This window comes from Rattus norvegicus, chromosome 9 (genome assembly GCF_021556685.1).
Source record: "Rattus norvegicus strain SHRSP/BbbUtx chromosome 9, alternate assembly SHRSP_T2T, whole genome shotgun sequence".
Lineage (NCBI taxonomy): Eukaryota > Metazoa > Chordata > Mammalia > Rodentia > Muridae > Rattus > Rattus norvegicus.
The window spans coordinates 56,186,015-56,208,037 of record NC_141542.1 but is presented as its reverse complement, the minus strand read 5'-3'; the positions used below and the strand labels follow the sequence as shown (position 1 = coordinate 56,208,037).

Here is a 22,023-nt window from a genome sequence, read left to right as displayed (position 1 = left end):
AGACCCGGACGGTCTATTCCCCTTTATAGGGCTGTGATCCTGGCTGACATGCACGCATGAGAGCCAGCAATGAAGAAGCCGAGGCAGGACCAACCGCCAGTCCCGTGTTCCTCCTGCCCTGCCTAAGCAGGACTGAGGGAGAGCTAAATGATTGGGTGGACAGTGAGAGAGCCAGGAGCCAGCGTGCACACAGCAGCATGACTGTGGTCGCTGACGTGGGGGCTGCAGTGCTGCTCCAGCACGCCCTCTGGAGTGTGATTTGATGACAGTTTGTAAACCGCCAGACTCTGACTTCTTGTTCTGCTCCTGGGAAACAATCAGAGAAAACAGTACTTGACAGAACACTCTATCGTCTATATTTATTTATTTGTTATTTCGTGTGTCGGTGTGCGCACTCTTACCACACACCACAGTGTGTGTGTGGAGGTCAGAGCATATCTTCCAGGAGTCTGGGCTTTCCTTTCACTGTGTGGATTCTGAGGTCGTCAGGTTTATTGTTTCCCTCCCCCCCCAACCCCCGGAGCTGGGGACCGAACCCAGGACCTTGCGCTTCCTAGGTAAGCGCTCTACCACTGAGCCAAATCCCCAACCCCATTGTTTCCCATTTTTACCGAGCCACCTTGCTGGTTCCTTGGCAAATTTATATTGCTGACATTTTAAAGATTAAACATCAGGATGTTAAAAACGCATCTTATGTACAGGACAAGTCACAAGTGACATATCAAATACGCAATCCGCACCTATTGAGAATTATTTACAGCGTTGGATCTGTGCTTACGTTAGCCTTAAGAGAAAAATCAGGATGCAGTCAGTAGATCTCGGGTGTGTGGAAAAGCACAAAGTTTCCATGTCAATCGTGTCGCTTTGTGCAGTAGTGGTGGACTAGTGAAGGAATAAATGCCACAAGTCCACCTAGCTGTCAGAGGTCACCACCATGTGGATTACTAAAATGCCCGTCTCTCTTTTCTGGCCAGGTGGAAGGCGCAGAGTTTGAAGAACTTACCGCCCTCCACGAGTCCGTTTACCAGCAATCTGTTTCCTGGTTCGCTTCACTCCAGGATCACATGAAGAAACAAATTCTAAGTCATTTTGGCTCCATGCCGGATAGGGAGCCGGAGCCACAGGTAGGCTGTCCTTCCTTCCCTCGGGACTCAGTCATGTGACAAGGCTCCTCATTCTGACAGACTCAGCAGTGCTAAACTCCATCGTGAGGATGGGCGGGCTCGTGTGACTGATGCTCAAAGGAGACCTCGTACAGCAGCCTGTGCCTCGTGCAGCACAACAAATATGTTTCCTAGCCCCCCAGGAAGATCAGAACAGAACCCCGCCCATTGGCGAGAACACACCGTGTTTGGCATCCAACACTGCCTTCCTTGCACAGAGCAAGTGCTATGTTGACTACATGAAGAGAAAACCCACAGAAGTCCTTATCCTGGAACCCTTAGTTCCGGATGGTCTGAACTGCAGAAATCACGTGCATAGCGGAAGGTCCAGGGTTCTCCCCTTCTGGCGCTCACGTGCATCTTGCTCACGCCCTCTGCCGCAGTGCAGTTTCTCACACTCAGAAGAGTGCTTTAAATTCAAGCTTCTTATGCTGTGGATTGCAACTCCACAACTAAATGTGGGGGTTAAGGACAAATTGCCAAAAGTAAAGGTTTCTGAGTGCACAGTGACCAAAAATTAATCCAAAATCAAGTGCATAGTGAGGCTGAGGCGTTTTTAGCAGCATTTGCTTGTCCTGCATCATGAGACTTCACCGCAGCCTTGGTTCTGAGCACACAGTGTGTACTTTGCGCTGCCCATGCCACATGCCAGAGCCAATGGGCGTTGCCTGAATGGTGTTGATTTGAGGCTGCATATGTTATGTATTGAGGGTTCCAGCAGCATTGTGGTTTGATTTGCAGAAAATGAAGACTCGGTGCTTCCTTACCATCATTCTCTGTCTCTGTCAAACTAGTGAGGCTTTGGGGTCGAGTGTTAGAATGCTCGATTCTTAAGTGTTTGAGTTGCTGTTTTAGATTCTGTTCTGTTGCTTTATGAACTACTCTGACCCAAAGTAACTTTGGAGGAAAGGGTTTACTTGGCTTACATTTCCAAGTTGCAATCCATCCCTCAGGGAAAACAGGACAGGAACTCAACCAGGAGTTGCAGCAGGTCCATGAAGGAATCCTGCCCACTGGCTTACTCCCCTCTTCATGCTCAGCTGGTTTCCTTATATAATCCAGGCCACCTGCCCAGGGATAGCGCCACCTACAGTGGGCTGGGTCCAACTACATCTGTTAACAATCAACACAGTCATTTGTAGTCATGGCCAATCTGAATTAGGTAACTGCTCAATTGAGACTACTATAGATGAGTCTAGGCTACATCAATGGGACAGCCAGAGCTAAACAGGACAGTTGCTACCTTGCGTTTCATTTTAAAAATGATCAGTAAATAAATGTTTGTTTTGGATCAGGGCAGATTTCCAGCATTTTCTGAAATGGCCCTAAACTGCCTATATTATTAGGAAAGTGGCATTCTCAACACTGATAGTTGTATACGATCAGAATAGCATTTGGTTCTGAAAAGCACTGAGAATGCTCCGTGTCCTGCAGTATCACATGCTCCACCAAGATCTGTCCTCGTATGTAAAAATAAATAATTGTATCTGTCTCACTAGAGTGGTATTTACTTTGATCTTTAGAAAATGATACAATTATACGTATATGAAAGACTTGTTTAAGAATCCATGACTTATTATTAATAGTTGCTTGATCTGTATTGGTAGATGCAAGGTACCTCTGTGCCCAAACTTGCAAAAAAAATTCTCAGTTTAAAAATCCCATGAATGTAAGACATTTAGGAGTCCTGTTTTAGACCGGAAAATCACACGCAAGTCCAACCCCTCCTTACCACTGAACTGTGCCTCAGATTCAAAAGGATGGTGATAAGACCAGTTGATTAAATTAATCTCTAATTGGTGGGTGGACTGCTTCTTCTCACTGGTTCGACACATTGCCACTAACATGGTGGCTTCGGCAATACTGGCATATTATCTTACAGAGTACTGCAGAGCCCGGCAGGTGTCTCCCTTGATGTAGCAATGACATTGCCCTCTGCTGGTTGTAAGAGCAACTCTGCTTCTGGCATCGTCCACCTCTGAGGATGCTGGCCTTTGCTTGGCATTGTTCATCCCATAGTGCTCAAGTTCTAGCTCTTTCTTGTCACATCTGCCCCTGGCCACAGCCCTAGGAGGACCATGTGGCTACATTGGTCCACTAGGATAATCTCCCTGTTGTAATAACATATGCACAACTTCAGAGTCCACCATTACTCGTATAGTGACATAGTCACAGGACTAAGGAATTAGACACCAAGACCCTTGGAGACCGTTATTCTGACAATTAGAAGGATTTTAATTAGTGAGCTGCATCTCACTAAGCCCATTCTCCCTGTCCTGTGGGATAAGGGAAGAGGAGAGTTTTGAGTTCTGTCATGTTTCTTCAGGATCTGGGTTACAGGTAACCTCTGAAGGGCAGCCCAGAATCTTCTTGGCAGTGACTTGAGATGTCCCTTCAAGCTTTGGCTAATGGGTTATTTCTAACCTCCAATGAAATTACACAACTCGCTAAAGCCACCGAGTCCATTCTTCCTAGCTCTTGGTTGGCACCTCTTTAAAGGGACTAGAGGAGGATCCAAACCCTGTAAGCAGACAGGCTCGGTTGTCTTTGTTCCAGAATGAGGAAGAGTAGAAACAGGTTGAGACTTACCATTTGCTTACAGCTCAATCCAGGATGCTTGTTTGAGTATGTGAATTAAAAGCAAACATGTGTATCTGCACTGCACCCAAACAAACCTTACATACAGTCATCTGTGTGTGTATAAATTCATGATGGTTACCACCCACAGTAATGTGTGCATATGTGTGTTATACACGCTTTGCCGTGTTGGCTTTAGGATCGACTGTCTCATGGCCCTCAAACTCATCCAGATAGTTTCCACCTTGACAACAGTGTGCTTTAGCTAACCCACTTAGAACTTAAACCACAGTAGGATACATTGTTACCTGGAAGTAAAATGTATCATCTTACTTTCTGGTGGGTGTACATCATTATCTGGAGACTTGGGAGAGCAGAGGCAGCTACTTCATGGAGTTCCCCTGAGGAATGAATTTCTCTCCACAAGTTTTTCCTTTGTGCCCTTGCCTTGTGCCTTTAAATGTGTGACTCATATTCAACAGGAACTCTGCATTTTGAGGGCCTGATGAATTGTGACCTCTCCCTACCAAGGTGGAAGTCTTCCCCATACTCGTTGGTGAAACAAAAGACCGACTTAGGGAACTGCCTGTGATGTAGGCATTAATTTATTTCTCCCCTCGTGTCTTTCACAGAGCAATTCTAGTGGCCCTGCCTGGTCCTGGTGGATTCTGGCCGTGTTGCCCTTGGAGCGTAAGGCTCAGCTGGCCATTCTCGGCATGGGCTCCTTGAAAGAGCGTCTTCTTGCCATTCGTCGGATACTAGTCATCATCACACGCAAGCTGAACAGTCGCCAAGAGATGGCTAACAACGCACAGAGAGATAATTGATCTTCCTCTCTCTTAAGGTTGCCGGAAGCCCCTGTGTTTTTGAGTTCCAGACACTGACAAATACCCATCCCCTTCGGTGTGCTTCATAAAATCTTGTCGATGTGGTGGTAAGTGGGACATTTGCCAAATACCGTTTTTCTCACACATACGTCTACCTGCTGGACTCCGATCCTGTGCAAGAATCACCTGAGGTTCAAGTGGAAGGTACAGGCGAGAAATCCTTGAGAGAGTCTCTTCAAAGCAGATGCTTCGAGACTAAAGCTCACTGCCAGCAAGTGACACACGCACGGTTGACATGTGACTTTGGTGTCGAAGGTGATTATATTCCTAGCCTGTATCTTGACATGATTGGTGGAAAATGTGTGTGCCAGTAGCTAGACAGTGAGTGGGAACCACGGACATATTAGGATATAAGCAAGTCAAAACTGGACTTGGCTTCTGTGTGTCGCTGTGAACTTGCTTGCAAAATCAATGAACTGAACACTATCCAGCCCTTACTGAAGAAGTAGTAATTACTGGGCAGAGCCGTGTTTGTGTTTCGTGTCCTGCCGTAACCCCAGGTGTTGTAAATTGCATGTTGTAATTGAATGAATGTGAAACTACAAGAAGACGTACCTTGCATATAGAAGAGTCTGAGAACCGCAGTATTTTGAGAGTATATATTCATAAGCACCCCAGAAGGGTAGTCAAAAGAGAGTTAGAGCTGTGTGTGCACTGGGGTGTCAAACATACAGCCAAATGTATTCTAAACAAAGTGTTATCTCTGTTCAACTGGGAATTTCCCATCAGATAACGCTAGGTGTGACTCCCAACCTCCAGTGCATGTTGGGAATATATATCACTTGAATAACACAGACATTCTGAGCAGCTGGCGCAGACAGCCTGCTGCTGCTTAGTCTGTAAGATAACACCCGACAGACAAGACCCTGCTGAGCAAATCTCAGCGGGGCGTTCTGCTGTCTCCCTTCAAGGTGTGTGGGTTTAATTTAAATGTATATTTTATGATACGAAGTGTTGATGGTTTATCAACCCATCAAGCACTTTATTAGAAAGTCGTACGATCACAGTGATGTTGTATTTTATTGTTCTTTTCAGCTAGTGAATCTCAGCTTCGCCATAGGACTTAGAATAAAACACCCATCTCATTTCAGAGGGGCTAAAAGCCCTTCGAGCAAGCCTTTCCACCACGCATTAAGAGTTCAACTCTAGGGGTTGGGGATTTAGCTCAGCGGTAGAGCGCTTGCCTAGGGAGCACAAGGCCCTGGGTTCGGTCCCCAGCTCCGAAAAAAAGAAAAAAGAAAAAGAAAAAAAAAAGAGAGTTCAACTCTATTTGGCATTTATGACATCATCTGACCGCTTAAAACATGGCTGTCACTCTTGTACAGAAGTCCTTGACTAGAACATGCTCGTGAAAACTAACAGGTTTTGATTTGTTCTCTTTTGGAAAGAAAGAGAGCAGGAGTTGGTGTTGTTACACTGTTTCTGTTTGGAAGTGTCTATCCAGTGTGATCATAGCTTCTCCAGGACTCTGCTGGGAGTTCAGCGTCTGTGCTGAGTTAGTGTTAGGAAGGTTTTGCTTCTGCCTGCTGGCGTGTTAGCTTTTATAACTTACTGAGTTCAGAGTCGTTATGCTGTCCTCCCTGGTTCTGTCTGCCTCTTTAGTCTTCCCATCCTCAATGTCCTTACGTAAAAGCCCCTGTAACAGCAATGCAAAGGAGAACAATGGAAGTTTTGGGGATTCAGTACCAAAGAGAATGGTGTGACTGCCGCGTGCTCTGTGTCACATCTCACTGTGCAGTAACAGACCAGATCTCATTGGGTACTTTTAGGGGAGTCTGGTTATCGGAAGATTTCAGTAGCACAAGAGCGCCACCATTGCCCCCAACCAAGGTGGGGACGTTCTCTCCAAACTGTGCCTGGGTGTTGATTTATAAACAGCAGTGTGGACAACGAGTGCTAGTGAGAGAGAAGGTTACTGTTCCAGGTCCTCTACAAACAAGAGGCTCGTCGCCCAGGCTCTGTGAGAAGCAGTTGTGTCAGGCTAGGAGTGTGGGTGATTCTCAGGTTCCATCGTACGGGCTTCAGTTTTAACAAGGATGGATTGTGAGAGCATCAGGCAGCAGAAGAGACCTGGACTAGCCCACCAAGCCCTTTCTTGATAGAGGTCATACTAGATGCACAAAACCCTGTTTCCAGAATTACAGACAACTCCAGAGCTTCTGTGCGAGCCTCCGGTGTGTGAGCCTCGGTGCAAAAAGCCTTCCAATCCCTTTGTACCCCTAAAACAAACTGGAGAAAGCTCTTTGGCCCGAGCCAACAAAGAATTTAGAGCTCCTTTCTCCAGGCCTCCCACTGGGTTGCAGCAGCTCCTTCTGAACTAGAGACACACACTCCAGGAGAAAAAGAAACTCTGTAAGTCAGCAGACCAGATCAACAGACCCCATGCTGGGCTCAGGCAGTCACACCCCACCTTTCCCAACAATGGGGATGAGTAGCAGAATTTGGTCCATTAGTTTGTATGGAGATTAAAAAGAGACAAAGGGTTTCCAAAGATGCTCTGTTTGACTGGAATGCAGTAGACAGGGTTTCCACAGACTGTAGATCGTACAAGAAAAGCCCATTCCCTGACCCTGACACAGAAGAAGCCCCTACCAGGTTGACAGTAACCTGTGTGGCTGCTCCTGCTTCTAATGAGGACATCCCTTGACCAAGTGCACAGTGCACAGTGGCCCTCCGTCCTCCATTCACTCACTGCCTAAAACCTCCTGTTTCCTGATGGTTACACCTAGTATAATTTGGAAGTTGACTAGCCGGTGTTGATGACAAGGTCAGCTTCATCCGGCCCAAAGCTGCACAATCCTGCTTCCGAGGCCAAGGTTCATAGTGAGTTCCTACAAGAGCAGGGCTGTTAAAGAAATTGATCCTGCCACATTCCACAAAATCCAAAAGGATGCTAGTCTTTTGTTATAGGCCAGAGAAAACTCATAGTTTTTAGTACTCTGGTGAGACAGGGGTTCCTTCAGCCATCACGCAGCCCCCCCATTGGTGTTTTCAACCCTTCAACACTGATGGTTTTCCATCAGAACCTATTGACGCTCTTTAAATTACTCTGTGTGGTAAACTGAGTCATTTCCAGAGCCCTCTTCAGTGGGAGAGCATGGAGAGCATAGCAAACAGGCCAGCTGCACCCTGGTGTCACAGAGCAGCCAGTGCCTGAGAAGACAAGACCCAGCTGTAGTAGACCTCTGCGCCACGGTCCAGGTGTGCTGGTGGCTCTTCCAAGTACAGGCAAAAGTGTGATGACTTTCTCTGTGTGGACGGTTAAATGAGTAATGCACGCCCCCCTTACCCCCGTGCCCCAGACTCTAGTATTTGAACATTTGATCTGTACTTTGTGTGACTCTTTGGCTGATGTTATGAAGCCTTTAGGAGGTGCACCCTTGCTGGAGGATGCGTGTCACTGGGGGTGGACTTGGAGAGTTTATAGCCTTGCCCCACTTGTAGGGTGCTCTCTGGGTTTCGAGTTGGCTGTTGAAGATGTGGCCTCTTAGCTTCCGGTTCTGTCTACTTGTTGCCACGACTCCCATACCATAGGGACACCCCACACCCCCTCTAGAACCGTAAGCTTAAATAAACCCTTTCTCCTGGAAGCTGCCTTGGTCATGGCGCTTATCAGAGCACCAAGAAAGTAAGCAGTGCGTTCTCACATCTGGAACATGAAGGAAAGCTGGACGGAGATTGAGTGCCACGAGCCGTTTTGAAACCCTTGGTACTTTTGACAGCAGGGCCTTAGCGTTTGAGACTACAGGAAAGCTAACTACCATGGTACTCTTAATTAGTCACAGGCCCCCATTTGGTTCTCTGCTAGCCAGGCACAGATGTCACGGGTAGTGTCACACACAGTCAGAAGTCACTGTTGTGCCTACTAAAATGGAGTCCCTTACTTTCCCTAGGGAGTTCAGTCTGTCTGGACTTCTGCAGACTGTCACTTTCTTTCTGGGCCTCTTAAGCCCCAAGAACACATCAGTTAGGCAGTAGAGACATGAGCCCCACCTGTACCCACCCCTGCTTCCCCGGATCCGGGTATCACCTTCTGGATAAAAACGCTTTGGCTTGAAGAGTAAGTAAGCTTTGCCCTCACAGGTTCTCTGACAGAGCATCACACTGTCAGGGTATCTTCTTGTGAACTTGGCTCCAATGTCAGCAGACTTGAGTCAGATATGGAGCCAATTGTAAGGGTCCGTGATTGGTCAAAGGAGGATACCCCGGACTCAAATAATACGCAAGAACAAAGAGTGTCTTATTCTGCAGAAATCCTGCATGTGAGGGGTCCGCCATTTACCAAGATAGAGCCGCCCAGGTAAGCTTGCAGGCCCAATTCAAAGGACATTAGGGGAATTCCAGGGAGGGGTAGGTGACCTTTATCTTGATTGGTTTCTGTCGATATCTTGGGACGTTCCAGAACCATCGTTGGAAACTGTTGCTAACTGTTTTTTCCTCGGGCCAGGTGGCAGGGCATCTTTTGATGGTGGGGGTGGCTTTTAATTGGCTGCCCTCCGACTGTGTTTGTTTTTCCCTAGTAACTGACGTGTGTAGACTTACCCAGTTCTGGGAAACAGAAATGTAGGCCTAGTCTCCTGAACGCCTAGTTTGAAGCCTGTCATGGAGTCAGCTTGTCTCACTGTGACTTGACTCCTCCACCCTAAAAGTCACCTTTTATACTCCGGGGACATACTGACTGATTTAGAGTTGTGTTGAATCCGGTACCCGCCAGCATGGAATGGGATAGTACGCTGGCTAGTTTTATATCGACTTGGCACAAGCTAGAGTCATCTGAAAGAAGAGAACCTCAGTTGAGAAAATGGCTTCGTAAGATTTGGCTGTAGAGCATTTTCTTCATTAGTGATTGATGGGGGAGGGCCAGCCCATTGTGGGTGGGGCTAGAACATTGTGGGTGGGGCCAGACCATTGTAGGTGGGGCCAGACCATTGTGGGTGGGGCCAGACCATTGTGGGTGATGCCGTCCCTGGGCTGGTGGTCCTGGGTTCTATAAGAAAGCAGGCTGAGCAAGCCAGGGGAAGCACCCCTCCACAGTGTCTGCATCAGCTCCAGCCTCATATATTTTCCTCCTATTTACTCAAGTACTAAAACTTGTGCAGGAAAACCTAACAGATCCCCGTTAATGTTGATCACTTTTTCATGTAGGCTGTGTGTAGGGAGAAAACATTCCAGTCAAAGAGAAGAGGATGACTGGCTGGTTGACATAAAGGGGGGAAGGTGTCTGAGTGCAGCAAAGGCAGACACCCATACAGAGGCAGAGAATCCCTCAGTCACCTGTGACTTACTTATTTGCTTTTCTAAAGATTATTTTTAATTTTTCAGCTTTGGTTTAAATAAGAACAGAAAAGTTAGGCAGTGGTGACACATGTCTTTAATCCCAGCACTTGAGAGGCAAAGGCTGGATTTGTCGGATCTCTGTAAGTTTGAGGCCAGCCTGGTCTATAGAGTGAGTTTTAGGACAGCCAGGACTGTTACACATGGAGATCCTGTCTCAGAAACAAAACAAAACAAACAGCAACAAAAACCAGGAAAGGCAGTCTGACTTGGGACCAACCCTGTCATTGTAGCTGAGAAAATGTAGGCTTGAGTCCTCTGAAGAAACTACCACCAAGCTCAGCCTTCTGTTTCGAACTCGGCTGCTGATTCAGGACCAGGGCCATTGACGAGTAAAGCAGCTGATGCCCTTTCAGTCTTTGCAAGAAATGCCCTTGAGTCATTCCTACTTCCAAATGCTCTGCTGTGTTTGAGTGATGGATTGGCCAGTTTTCTCAGGAAAGCTTCAGGGGATAAGTTTCAAAGGTGTTTGGTGATTTCCCCAGTCCCCGTGGCCCTCTCTTGGAGAGGTTCTGGTGAAATGATTTTTAATGTTCTTGGAATCTTTTTCGTTTCTGTCATCCACACTCGGGCGTTGTCAGGCCTCAGAGTCAGAATATGAAGTTTGCAGCTCTGGGTCTTCATTCTTTGCTTTCTTCCGCTTCGGCTGGGCTCTCCATTGCAGACAGCACTGTTTTAGCAATAGAGCTTCCACCCTGTAAAGCTTGATCCTTGACCAGCCTTCCTTCCTTACAGCGTATACCACGACACGCTACTGTCCATTGAGCTTCGGGAAAAGTGGCTAATAGGTAGGTTGCAAAGCTGTGTATCCATGCCTCAATCACTTACATACTTACTACCCGGTGTTAGCAACTGACTTAGTACCCGTGAAATGATTGTTACCAGTTGAGAATTGTGCATATTCTTTTCTTTATTTAGAACAGGTTTGAACAAGTAAAGTCTGTATCAATTAACATTATGTTTCTTGCCTCTTCAGAGGTCAGTAGTGATATGGAATATTCACCCAGCTTCGCTTCTGTTTCCCCGTCCTTAAGATGGGGGCAACGATGCAAGTTTGTTGTGTCTTACAGGAGACGGCTTTTAAATGTTGCAAGTGTTTACTTCACTGTGTCCTTTCCCTGTCCATTTCAGTTCATTGAAATTGTGTATCTAATGTGTGATATCTGGATTCAATAAAAACCTACAGTGTTGTAAATGTTTTCCAATAAATAATCGCTCCCAGATAACAAGGTAAATGACTGGTTATGTGGTCAAGTCAGCATGTAGATATTAAATTAGCTTTTTTGGTGTGGTTCTAATGAACTGCCACAGACTTCTTGCTGAAAACACTAGAAAAATATCACTTCACAATCCCAGAAGTTGGAAGTTGAAGGTTCAGGTAGCACAGCCATGCTTCCTGTGAACCTCAGGGAGAAGTTCTCTTGTGTCTTCCAGCTGCCTTAGGTGAAGGTCTCAACTCTCCTGTTCATTAACATTGGCCTTCTGCTCTCTATGTGCTCAATGGATTCTTTGAAGACATCATTTACTTGATTACACCTAAAAACAGTGTTTTCACAGAAGGCCACTGTGTGTGTGTGTGTGTGTGTGTGTGTGTGTGTGTGTGTGTGTGTGTTTTGTAAGCTTGACACAAGGTAGAGTCTTCTGAGAAGAGGACCCTCATTTAAGAACGTGCCTACATCAGAATGCCCTTTGGGTAAGCAAATTGATGCTTCTGCTTGCATCAGGGAGGTGGGCAAGGTGGAGTCCAGTTTCTGTCACATGCAGCTACAACCTTAGCTGAGGTCACATGGCTTGGCACTAACTGGGCCCTCCACAACATTCTATATGTGTCTGATGTGGTTAGATCTTTATGCTGTCACTGAGATCAGTCGCCAAATTCAAGCTTTCTAAGAAATGCAGAGGCTTCGGTGAGGTATCCCTATAAAGGGTCCATGACAGTTAAAAGCCATTTGGCAACAAGAACTCTCAGTAGCCAGGACAAATAGTTTCCCATCTGTAGGTGGGGGTCTGGACCCTCCATCACACACAGAAAGCTGGTGGTATGGGCTAAGATGCTGTATGGAATTCATAACAAACATCACAGAGTCGCTGCCTGGAGTATCCATCGTAGCATGAGCTGGGTCCTGACAGACCCACCAAGTCATACATAGCATGGGAAAGCAAGAATCCATCTGAAGATGGAGGAGGAACATCCACAGTTGTATACAGATGGGACCAGCTGGCCCAGCCTCCACAGGAATGGGTGACATGGCCTTCTTGGGCCAGTAACACTACCATACCCATGCTGTGTTAGGGATTGCATAAGGCCAGACAACAACAGGAAAATGGCCAAGCTGAGTCCATGTTCAGTCAGCTTTGGTGTGGGAATGTGGTCTAGATAATAGCAGCCATACAGCCTCCATCAAAAGGTGACTTGAAAGAATTGTGCAGGACAAGCCTCATAGTGGGCAGAATCGAGAACAACACACCTGCTTGTCCACTTTGTAGGGGAAGGAAAGCAAGCCAGGTCAGAATACAGATGGATCCACAGACAACACCAGACAGCTTGTCTGGTGTTAGGAGCTTGGAAAGATAAGGCTTCACGCAAAGGCATGCTGGGACATCTGAAGGGAATAGACAGAGAATAATGGCGGCCATATGTCATGCTAAGTTTCCTAGTGGCCACCAGCCACAGAAGATGCACCTCACGTCCTAATAGACAGGACGACACAGCCAGCCTATTGTCATTGCCCCAGTGCCAGCCCAATAGTGGGAGAGGCAGAGGCTGTGAATGGGTCCGATGGTACAGACACTCATTTGCCAGAGTTGACCTGTGCTGCTCTATAAATCTCCAGTCTGCCATAACAGAGGCAAGTCCGAGCTAGGAACAAACTGACCGCACTGGATCCCTTCCACCCAATAATGATCAATAGTTCATTCTAATAGAAATAGAGACCCTTGCGTGTTCTGACGACAGAGCTCTTTAGAAGTGCCACCCAGATGCTCCCAACATGCTTCTCTGCTTAGCACTGGGTATCTGTGTCATTGTCAAAAACCTGGAGGTCTTCCTTACAGAATAAAGGTATGAGAACAGGCTGGAACCAAGGACAACACATCATCAACCATTCTGGTTCACAGTCAGTGTGGCCTGTTAAGAGCTCAGGACCAACTCAGAGATACAAGAACAAAATGTCACTTCTGCCAAGATGCAGAAGATTCTTAGAGTTGATCAGCTTTACACAGCATTCTGTCCCCATAGGGGCAGTACCTCAAACTCCCAGGAACCTCTTGGAACATTTATGTTTCCCATCACCTTCAGCGTATGCCTTCAAGATCAAAATGCCTGGTTCTCAAGGGAGACCTCTGTCTGAAACCATGACATGAGACTAGTTGAATCACACATTGCCATCTCAGTATGGGCACGTAAGGAGCGATGGCTCATTGGTTAAGAGCACTGACTGCTCTTCCAGAGGTCCTGAGTTCAATTCCCAGCAACCACATGGTGGCTCACAACCATCTGTAATGAGATCTGATGTCCTCTTCTGGTGTGTCTGAAGATAGCAACAGTGTACTCATATAACTGAAATAAATAATTTTTTTAAAAGGATGACTAGGAACCATTTTCCTCCTAATGGGAGAGGTGGTGTCTAGCCAGTAAGAGGAAGGGGGTGCCAGTTACCCTCACACAGCAACACGGGGAAGAGAAGAGATGTGGAACAGAGGTGATCCCCAAGATAGCTCTCATTTGGATGGCCATGGCTAAGTGTAGCCACCCTAGCTGGAGGATGAGGAAGTCACACCTCTCATTAAAGCCATTGGGAATGGCTGAAGCATAACTGAGGGTGAGGGCAGACAGGACAAAATGGATGCAAACTGTGGGACACAAATGACAGTCCTGGGTCTATACAGCAACACAGCCAAAGACGTTGGCATTTGTCTACCATTTTCTTTTTCTAAGGTCCCAGAAATCAGTTACAGGAGTTCCCGCATGGCTGGGCAACTGTTCTGCTACTGAGCCATGTATCCCTCCCCATCCTCCTTAAGTTTCCCCCGAGAAGACAAGTCAACAGGGATCTTGCATGGGATGCTTCCAAAATCCAGCCTTGGAAGCAAACCAGAGGGGCTTAGGGTGGACTGACTGTTGCTAGCACATATGCACTGTCTTGGCTCCACGTTTGCTCTCCGATCCTTTTAGAGCCGGCTTAGCAACAGAGAGCTGCCCTGCCTGTGGTCATTCCACTTTCTGAGCAGCTCCCATCTGTGTCTGATCAATATGGGTCTATAAAGGCTGGTCTCTGCCTGACACCGGCCATCACCGAGGGATCATTCTGGTGACTGAGCTTATTGATGGTCTGGCATTGTGACTCGACTGCTCCCTTGACCCACAGCACCTCCCTTTCTTTTCCATCAATGTCAGTTCCAGAGGCTCACTTTAATAACCATTCTGTGCACCAGAGTCCATCTGGTGCGTTCCAGCTGTAACATCTTTCCCAGCTGTGGAATGTGCAGGCTGCAGCCTGCGGTGAAAATAAAAGCTAGTACCAATTGGAGGAATGTCTACTGGCCTCATCCGAAATGGAGGGGTATTAGCAACTAAAGACCAACCAGGGGCACAACCAAATGCTGTGCAGACTTCCCTTAGTCAACATCATGGCTTCCTCACCCAGGGGACAAACAGGGAAGCCCTCCCCTGCTTTTGACTTTCTCGTGGCTTGAGATAAAGGCATCTGTGCTTGGTCAACATGTAGATGAGCTGACTGAAGAAATAGGTGATGCCCTCCCATAAAGTACCCATGTCCTAGGATCTATTTGCATGAATCTCTTATGACTGAATCATGTTCCCCCAAATCCACATGTCAACAGCCTACCTCTTAGTGACTTAGAATACAACTATAGAGAGATAGGATTTTAAATGTGTTTGAGATAATTGAGGGTCATGAGTGTAGGCTCTAACCCCAACCACTTAGGTCCTTACAAGAAGAGAGCCACCGGGGATACACAATCAGAGGAAAGGTCATGTAAGAGGCCATCTGCCAGCCAAAAAGGTACCTCAGGAGCAGCCACCCATGGCTGTGCCCTTCCAACCTGTCCCAGAACTGTTAAAAAGGAGCATCTCTTGTTTAAGCCACCCAGTTTAAGGTATTGTCTTACAGAACCCTAAGCAGCCTTCTACACCTTATGAGAGAGACTCGTCTTTAAGGATCCCAGCAATGGGATGATCCTGGAGATGTTATGTAAGTGTTAGAGACCAGGAGAGGAGAAATGAGAGGTCAGAAGATGGCCTCCTTGGTGTGGTTGCTGGCTTCAGAGATGGAGGAAGGGACCCTGCACATGGAGGAATATGGAATGGTTAAGAAACTGGATTCATGCCCCTCAGAAGAAACTCAGTCAGGATGACACCTTGGCTTTAGCCCAATTAGGTCCCTATTAGCCTTCTGTCTCTAAGTGTAAGATAATCAGTGCGTGTTCTTTTCAGGCTCGATGTTGATGGTCCTTTGTTCCAGCAGTGGTGGGGGAAAATGGAGATCTGTTTCCCCAGGAGCATCCAGGACCACTGACCTCACCCCTCCCTCATTCGAGGTTTGAATATGAACTGTCTCCATGGGCTCCTGTTTGGCATGCTGGTTTCCAGATCATGGCAGGGTTTGAGGAGGTTGGAGAAACCTTGGGGGAGGGGGTGGAGCCTATTGTGATCTGTGCCGTAGAGCTCCCTTCCACCATCAGGTGCAGAGCTGGGGCTCTGCCTGCCTAGCACCGTGTATATTACTGCTCCATTTGGGGGAGAGGAGTTGGGGACCACCACACTGCAGTCGGGAAAGAACATGTCCAATGTCTCACACCATTTCATCCCCAGGGAAAGGGAAGGACACAGTAATGTGAGGGACCCTGAGAGGCTTGGTGATCGGGGCAGTAAATAACCACGGTGTGTTCCTAGCCACAGCCGGCATCTGAAACCTCAAAGATCCGGTCTTCTTTTGTGACCCAAGTCCTTGCCCAGACACAGGGATATCATCAAACCCATGTTCAGAGTTACATGGGTGTTGATGGCTCTATATAGCAGGTCATTGCAGTGCAATTTTCACCAGTCTGGGAATACAGTCAGTACAGGAACTGGCCTGAGGCAGCTGTGTCTCCAGAATAGAATGGAACAGGACACAGGAATGAAAGAGAGAGAGAGAGAGAGAGAGAGAGAGAGAGAGAGAGAGAGAGAGAGAGAGTAAGGAAGAGGGGTGGGGAAGAAGGACAGAAGGGTTGAGTTCTACAAATAATCTTAATGTACTTTCTATTGCTATAACAAAATTACTCAAATCTCTTCTTACAAAGAACAGACGTTTATTTACTTCTCAGATTTGGAAGCTGCAAAGCCAAGGATGTACAGCCACGTTTGTTTTGCCTTTGGTGAGAGCTCCCTTGGTCGAGTGACATCATAGCAGAGAAACGGAAAGGGACTCACAGGTGGGGAGAAGAGGCTGCATGGCAGGAAGAGAAGCTAGAGAGCAAGGAAAGGACAGTCCTATTCTCTCAAAGCAACCCACTCCTGACAACCAACTTGACAAGGCCAGCATTAATCCACTGTGTGCCCAGCAACCTAATCACACCTTCAAAAGGTCCCATTCTCTCTCATGTCAGCACACTAGGGACCACGCTTCCAGAGCATTGACCTCCTGAGGGAGCCTTCAAACCTTATCCAACCCTCAAACCATATCCAACCCTCAGGAGCTCCTCTCTAACTCAGTAGCTACGCATCACAGCATTGTAAGCACTTGTGCATGCCCAATGTCTCCCAAGGGCTATCCAGCCAATACTGTAAGAGAACTTGGAGAGGCGCTGACCTGTGTGCCCAAGGATGTCTCTGAGAACCTTAGCCTCTCTGCTGCCATTAGCTTTAGATGTCAACTTGACTCACCTGGGAAGAAGGGATCTCAATCAAGGAATTACCTCAATCAGATTTGCTTGTGGCTATGTCTGGGGCACTTTCCTAATTGATAATTGGTGGAAGAGAGCCCCACCCACTGTGGGCAGTGCAGCCTCTAAGCAAAGTGGGTCTGGGGTGTACAAGAAAGGTCATTGAGCGAATCTGGGGAAGCAAGGCAGTGAACAGTGTTCCTTGATTGTCTCTGCAGCTCCTGTCTCCAGATTCCTGCCTTGGAGATCCTGCTAGGGTTTCCTTGAGGGTGGACCTGTAAGCTAAAATAATAAACTGTTTCCTCCCCCAAGTTAGCTTTGGTCAGTATTTAAATATAGCAATGGAAAAGCAAACTAATAAAACCTCCCTCTACTGTTTGTCGAAGTCTGGAGTCCACATGGGTTCCCATTCTTTACACACTCACCTCAGCTGGAGATTCATGCAGGGACCTCAAGGAGAAAAGGGCCAAACAGCTTTTCTAGACTGTCTGAGGGGTGTCTGAGGGAAACAGTCCTGACTGCTGTTTGCCAGGTAGGATTCAGGATTGGATGTTGGGCTTAGACACAAAGAGGACTCAGCATCTAGGTTTCCCTGGTACGAGGTAAATTTTGAAAAGTGAAGGCAGTTACAGGTGTGGCTAAAGAGCCAGTGGCCACCCAGAAGGGCTCACCGTGGCATTTCTTACCTGTCCCGAGATCTTTAAAGGTAGAATTTCCTCTTCCCTTTGTGTGTGGCTCCCTTAGAGTTCATCCTCACAGCCAGATCAACAGAAAGTCTGAGAGCTTGTTTGTTTGTTTGTTTGTGTATTTTTTGTTTTTCTCATTTTGGTCAAAGAGAAAGATAAGAGACAGGTGAGGAGAAGGGAGGGGAAAGGAGGAAGTGACCATCTTTATCTTAAGTTCTTATGGAGACATGAAACTCAAGAAGGATGACCAAAATGTGGATGCTTCACTCCTTCTTTAAAAGAGGAACAAGAATACCCTTGGGAGGGAAAAGGGAGGCAAAGTTTAGAACAGAGGCTGAAGGAACACCCATTCAGAGCCTGCCCCACATGTGGCCCATACATATACAGCCACCCAATTAGATAAGATGGATGAAGCAAAGAAGTGCAGGCCGACAGGAACCGGATGTAGATCTGTCCTGAGAGACACAGCCAGAATACAGCAAATACATAGGCGAATGCCATCATTAAACCACTGAACTGAGAACAGGACCCCTGTTGAAGGAATTGAGAAAGGACTGAAAGAGCTTGAAGGGGCTTGAGACCCCATATGAACAACAATGCCAATCAACCAGAGCTTCCAGGGACTAAGCCACTACCCAAAGACTATACATGGACTGACCCTGGACTCTGACCTCATAGGTAGCAATGAATAGCCTTGTAAGAGCACCAGTGGAAGGGTAAGCCCTTGGTCCTGCCAAGACTGACCCCCAGTGAACGTGATTATTTTGGGGAGGGTGGTAATGGGGGGAGGATGGGGAGGGGAAGCCCATAGAGAAGGTGAGGGGTTAGGGGGATGTTGGCCAGAAACCCGGGAAAGGGAATAACAATCGAAATGTAAATAAGAAATACCCAAGTTAATAAAGATGAAAAAAAATATATGAAAAAAAAGTTTTTGTGGAGAGATGGAGAGGAGTACAGAGGTGTGGCTTGTGCCATCTACTGGAAATTCTGAGGTACTGCAAGGACAGAAACCGGGGCACCAGCTTCAGGCAAGACTTGGATTCATCAACTTAGATGACAAGTTTGAGGTAAGTTTCCACAACAAGAGGCTTCATGGTGCTCTCTTCATGGTGTCTCTCCCAAGACACTTCTCTTCCTTGGAAGACCTGGGCAGAATTATACTTCCAATGGAAGAGGCCAGTTAAAAGATCTGGTTATAATGACTACTCCATTTTCCCAGTAGACTGCGTTGCAACATGCCATAAACTCTGATTAGTCTCCAAGTAACAGTATGTCACAGTCTGGCTGTGAGTTCTCGGTCCTGCAATCTCTGTCAGTCAGCTAACGCTGGGGTGCAGGAGATCTCAAGTTTAAAGAGCTCTTGGGTGAGTCCTCTTGGGAAGCCAATGATACATACATACCTTAAATCATATCTTCAGTCCATTCATAGATAGAGATATTCAATCACCTCAAGTGATTTTTTAAAATTGCACACAGCTGTACAAACAGACAGAAGAGGTGGAAGACTGCTCATTGTTAATCGACACTGTCTAGATTCATAGTCACAAATCTGTCACAGGAGAGCTTCTCCTTGAGATGAGAAGAACGGCAGTTGAGCAAAGAAAAGAAAGGTCTGGGGGCAGGGGAATGGCCCTTGCTCTTTAATGCCCCGCTGTTCTCATGTAAGGTGGTGGCTGCACCATCCTCTTCAAAAGGAATGTTTCAGGAACATTAGGGGCCGGTTTCAACTTACAACTAAGAACCCACGCGCATGACTCTTAAAGGACACATCACAGCAGTCTAGTCTGGCGGGATCTTGGCTGATTGGATTGGCCGTTTCAGAACTGAGTCCCACAGGCACAGGGAGGAGTGGTTCAGAGTTCACCGTCCCTTGTCTCAGGAGGTTTTATTTACAGCCAGAGAAAGCGAAGTTGGGGACGGAAAACAGACGGTGTGAACCGATCCCACTGAACTACCTACCTACATTCAGGGGACTTAATATTATGTGGGGGAATGGGAAAAAGACCCTTTCTAAGCTACGTCAAGCTCAGCAAGTGTCCGCAGCAGCTGCATGCAATTCCTCCTTGTTACCATGCACATTGTCTGGGTGGCATTAGGGGAGGCTCCCTTAATGCTTCTGCTCCACTTGTACTTTAACTCTAACTGTAGCTTTAACCATCCTTGCAGGCCCTCCCAATTCTGTGTCAAGGTCCCCCCATCTCCACCTCCTACATCCACAGCTCACACAACAGTTCCCTCAGCCTCATCTCTAAGATGCAGGGAATGGGTGTGAAAGGGGTGAGGGTGAGAGCCTGCAGGGCAGAAAAAGGCTCGCAGGCCAGCCACTCTGAACATGGTGTTCACACCCCCTCCTGTGGTGCCTGAAGGGATGTGCTCAGACCACATGTGGGGGAGGGAGTGTCACAGTTGCGTGCCAGGGAGACACTGTCCTGCAGGATCAACAGAGCTTGGTGGGGAAGAAATGGTTGTCACACCCAGTAGGATACTGTGTCTGGCAATAACCACATGGGGTCACTGTACTCTCAGGAAAGAAGGAACGTTCAGTTAAGATGCCTGTCTGGACTGGTTCAGATCAGGTACCAACTAACTGACTATGGAAGGGATGAGACCTTCCTTTTCCTGCAAAGCTGAGCTTCTATGGTCAAGTCTTCCTCTGCTCTTAGAAGGGGAGGGTCTCAACACGGTGGCCTTTGAACCAGGAGGCAGCCCTCTGAATCGTTACTCTGATTATTATCATCCATTCTGACGACTAAAATTCCTGTTCCTTCCATTTTGGCTCACGGCTCTGTGAAAGCTACTGAGCCTCTCTCTGGAGGGAAATGACTTCCCAATAAATCAAGGTCAAAGCCAACGAGTCGGGGGTCCTGGGCGGTAGGTAAATCGGTTTCTGGCTCGATCTGCTGGGGATGGTGTCAAAGAAGGTGAGCCGCCGTGGGTGAGCTGCGTGGAATCCCCGGTCCTTGCTTGACTTCGTTACTACGTACAGGAGATCGCGACATACACCTTGGTCTGGAGTTGATGCCTATGATACCCCTCAGGTAAAACATGGGGTGAGCCATCTGCCCTGACTTCACTTTGAAGTTTGAGACTGTGGGAAGAAATCAGGACAGAGAAGAGAGGCTCAGAGGAGCCCGGGGAAGGCAGGAACAGAAGGAACAACACCAAGGCTGGGGAGAGCTCAGCCTCTTTCTCAGGCGAGCCGTGGGCTCAGGAGTGGAGCTTCTGAGTAACTTCCCAGTGAGAGTCAGAGGCACCAACATCTTCACAATCTGGGTTTCCCGGGGACTCACTGAAGCACAGCCTTGAATGGCGTGTGCTTCTAATCTATTCTTTGAGGACACAATCCCATGAGGTCTGGGATTACCGTTCTTTGGTGCTTGGTCTAAAGCCAAAGGAGGATTTCCATTTGGTTTGGAACCGTGCCTTAGGGGTGTCCAGCAGAACCACCCCAACTCTCATGTTCATCCACTTTGTTTCTGCCTGACAGTGACTTCATTTGATGAATTATTGGGCTTGGCACTAAAGCAGTGTCTCTCAAAAGCCTGTTCCCCACACCAGCAGCATGGCATCATCTGGGAATCCACTTGTTGAAACCCTGGGCCCCTCTCACAACTTAATCACAAGGTCAGGGATGGAAACCAGCCAGCTAGTGCTGAGACACACTGCTCTAAAGGAATGGGGTCCACCAGAGTCCTGCCAGGGTCACCCTCCTTACAGTGGCCCTTTGATATTTAGCATCCCCACCCCCTCCTCACTCCTACCCTCTCTGCTCCCTCACCACAGCATCTAGCCAAGAGATAGCAACAGATAAACCAGGCATAAGTCCCACTGGTCCACAGGGGATGAATGTGGTTCTTCTCTGCCTTCTACCTTCAAAGTGCAGGCTCTCTCAGGAACCGCTAAAACCAGAACGAACACCAGAGGCGGACATAGATGCCAAGACTGCTCCAGATAATGAAGATGGGAGGGAGTAGATAGCGGGTGATAATGGCCACCATTGATTAAGTCATTATCAGAGGGGACAGTAATAAGGGTGACAGCCAGGACAAGCCACACCAGCTGGTGTGTGTGGCCTGTTCAAAAACCTGCGGGATTTCCACAATTATTGTTACACTTCACAGAGGAAGGGCAGCAAGGAGTCTGGGAGAGTAAGGCAGCCTGACCTACATTCATACACTGGGATAGAGGAAAGGCAGCCTTTTACTGCACCCCAGGCAACCTTGCTCTGGGCCATCATCACCCCAGTCCCAGCATCTTAGGGCAGTACAGTGCTCTAAAGGAAGAGGGTCCTTTAGTTCTTTTACGCTGAGCAGATATACACCTCTGAAGATAGCTAGATTCTCTTGTCTATTGAGCGAGCACCCTCCCTCAAGTCTGAGATTTATAGTCTCTGGAGGTGAGTTGAAGACAGGCTTAGCGGCCGCACTTGGAAGCCACATGGGGTGGGGGTGGAGGGGTCATCTTCTTTGTCTCTCTGTGACTTGGGAGAAG

General features: G+C 47.6%; 1 protein-coding gene across 1 annotated transcript in view; it reads left to right on the top strand.

The window, feature by feature from the left end:
* The window catches only part of Lonrf2 (LON peptidase N-terminal domain and ring finger 2), a 41,506-nt gene extending 30,310 nt beyond the window's left edge, over positions 1-11,196 (top strand). The window contains 2 exon segments of the mRNA NM_001447362.1: positions 975-1,124; positions 4,373-11,196. Coding sequence (NP_001434291.1) covers positions 975-1,124; positions 4,373-4,567 — 345 coding nt within the window. The 3' untranslated portion in view covers positions 4,568-11,196.
* Positions 11,197-22,023: the final 10,827 nt, after the last annotated feature.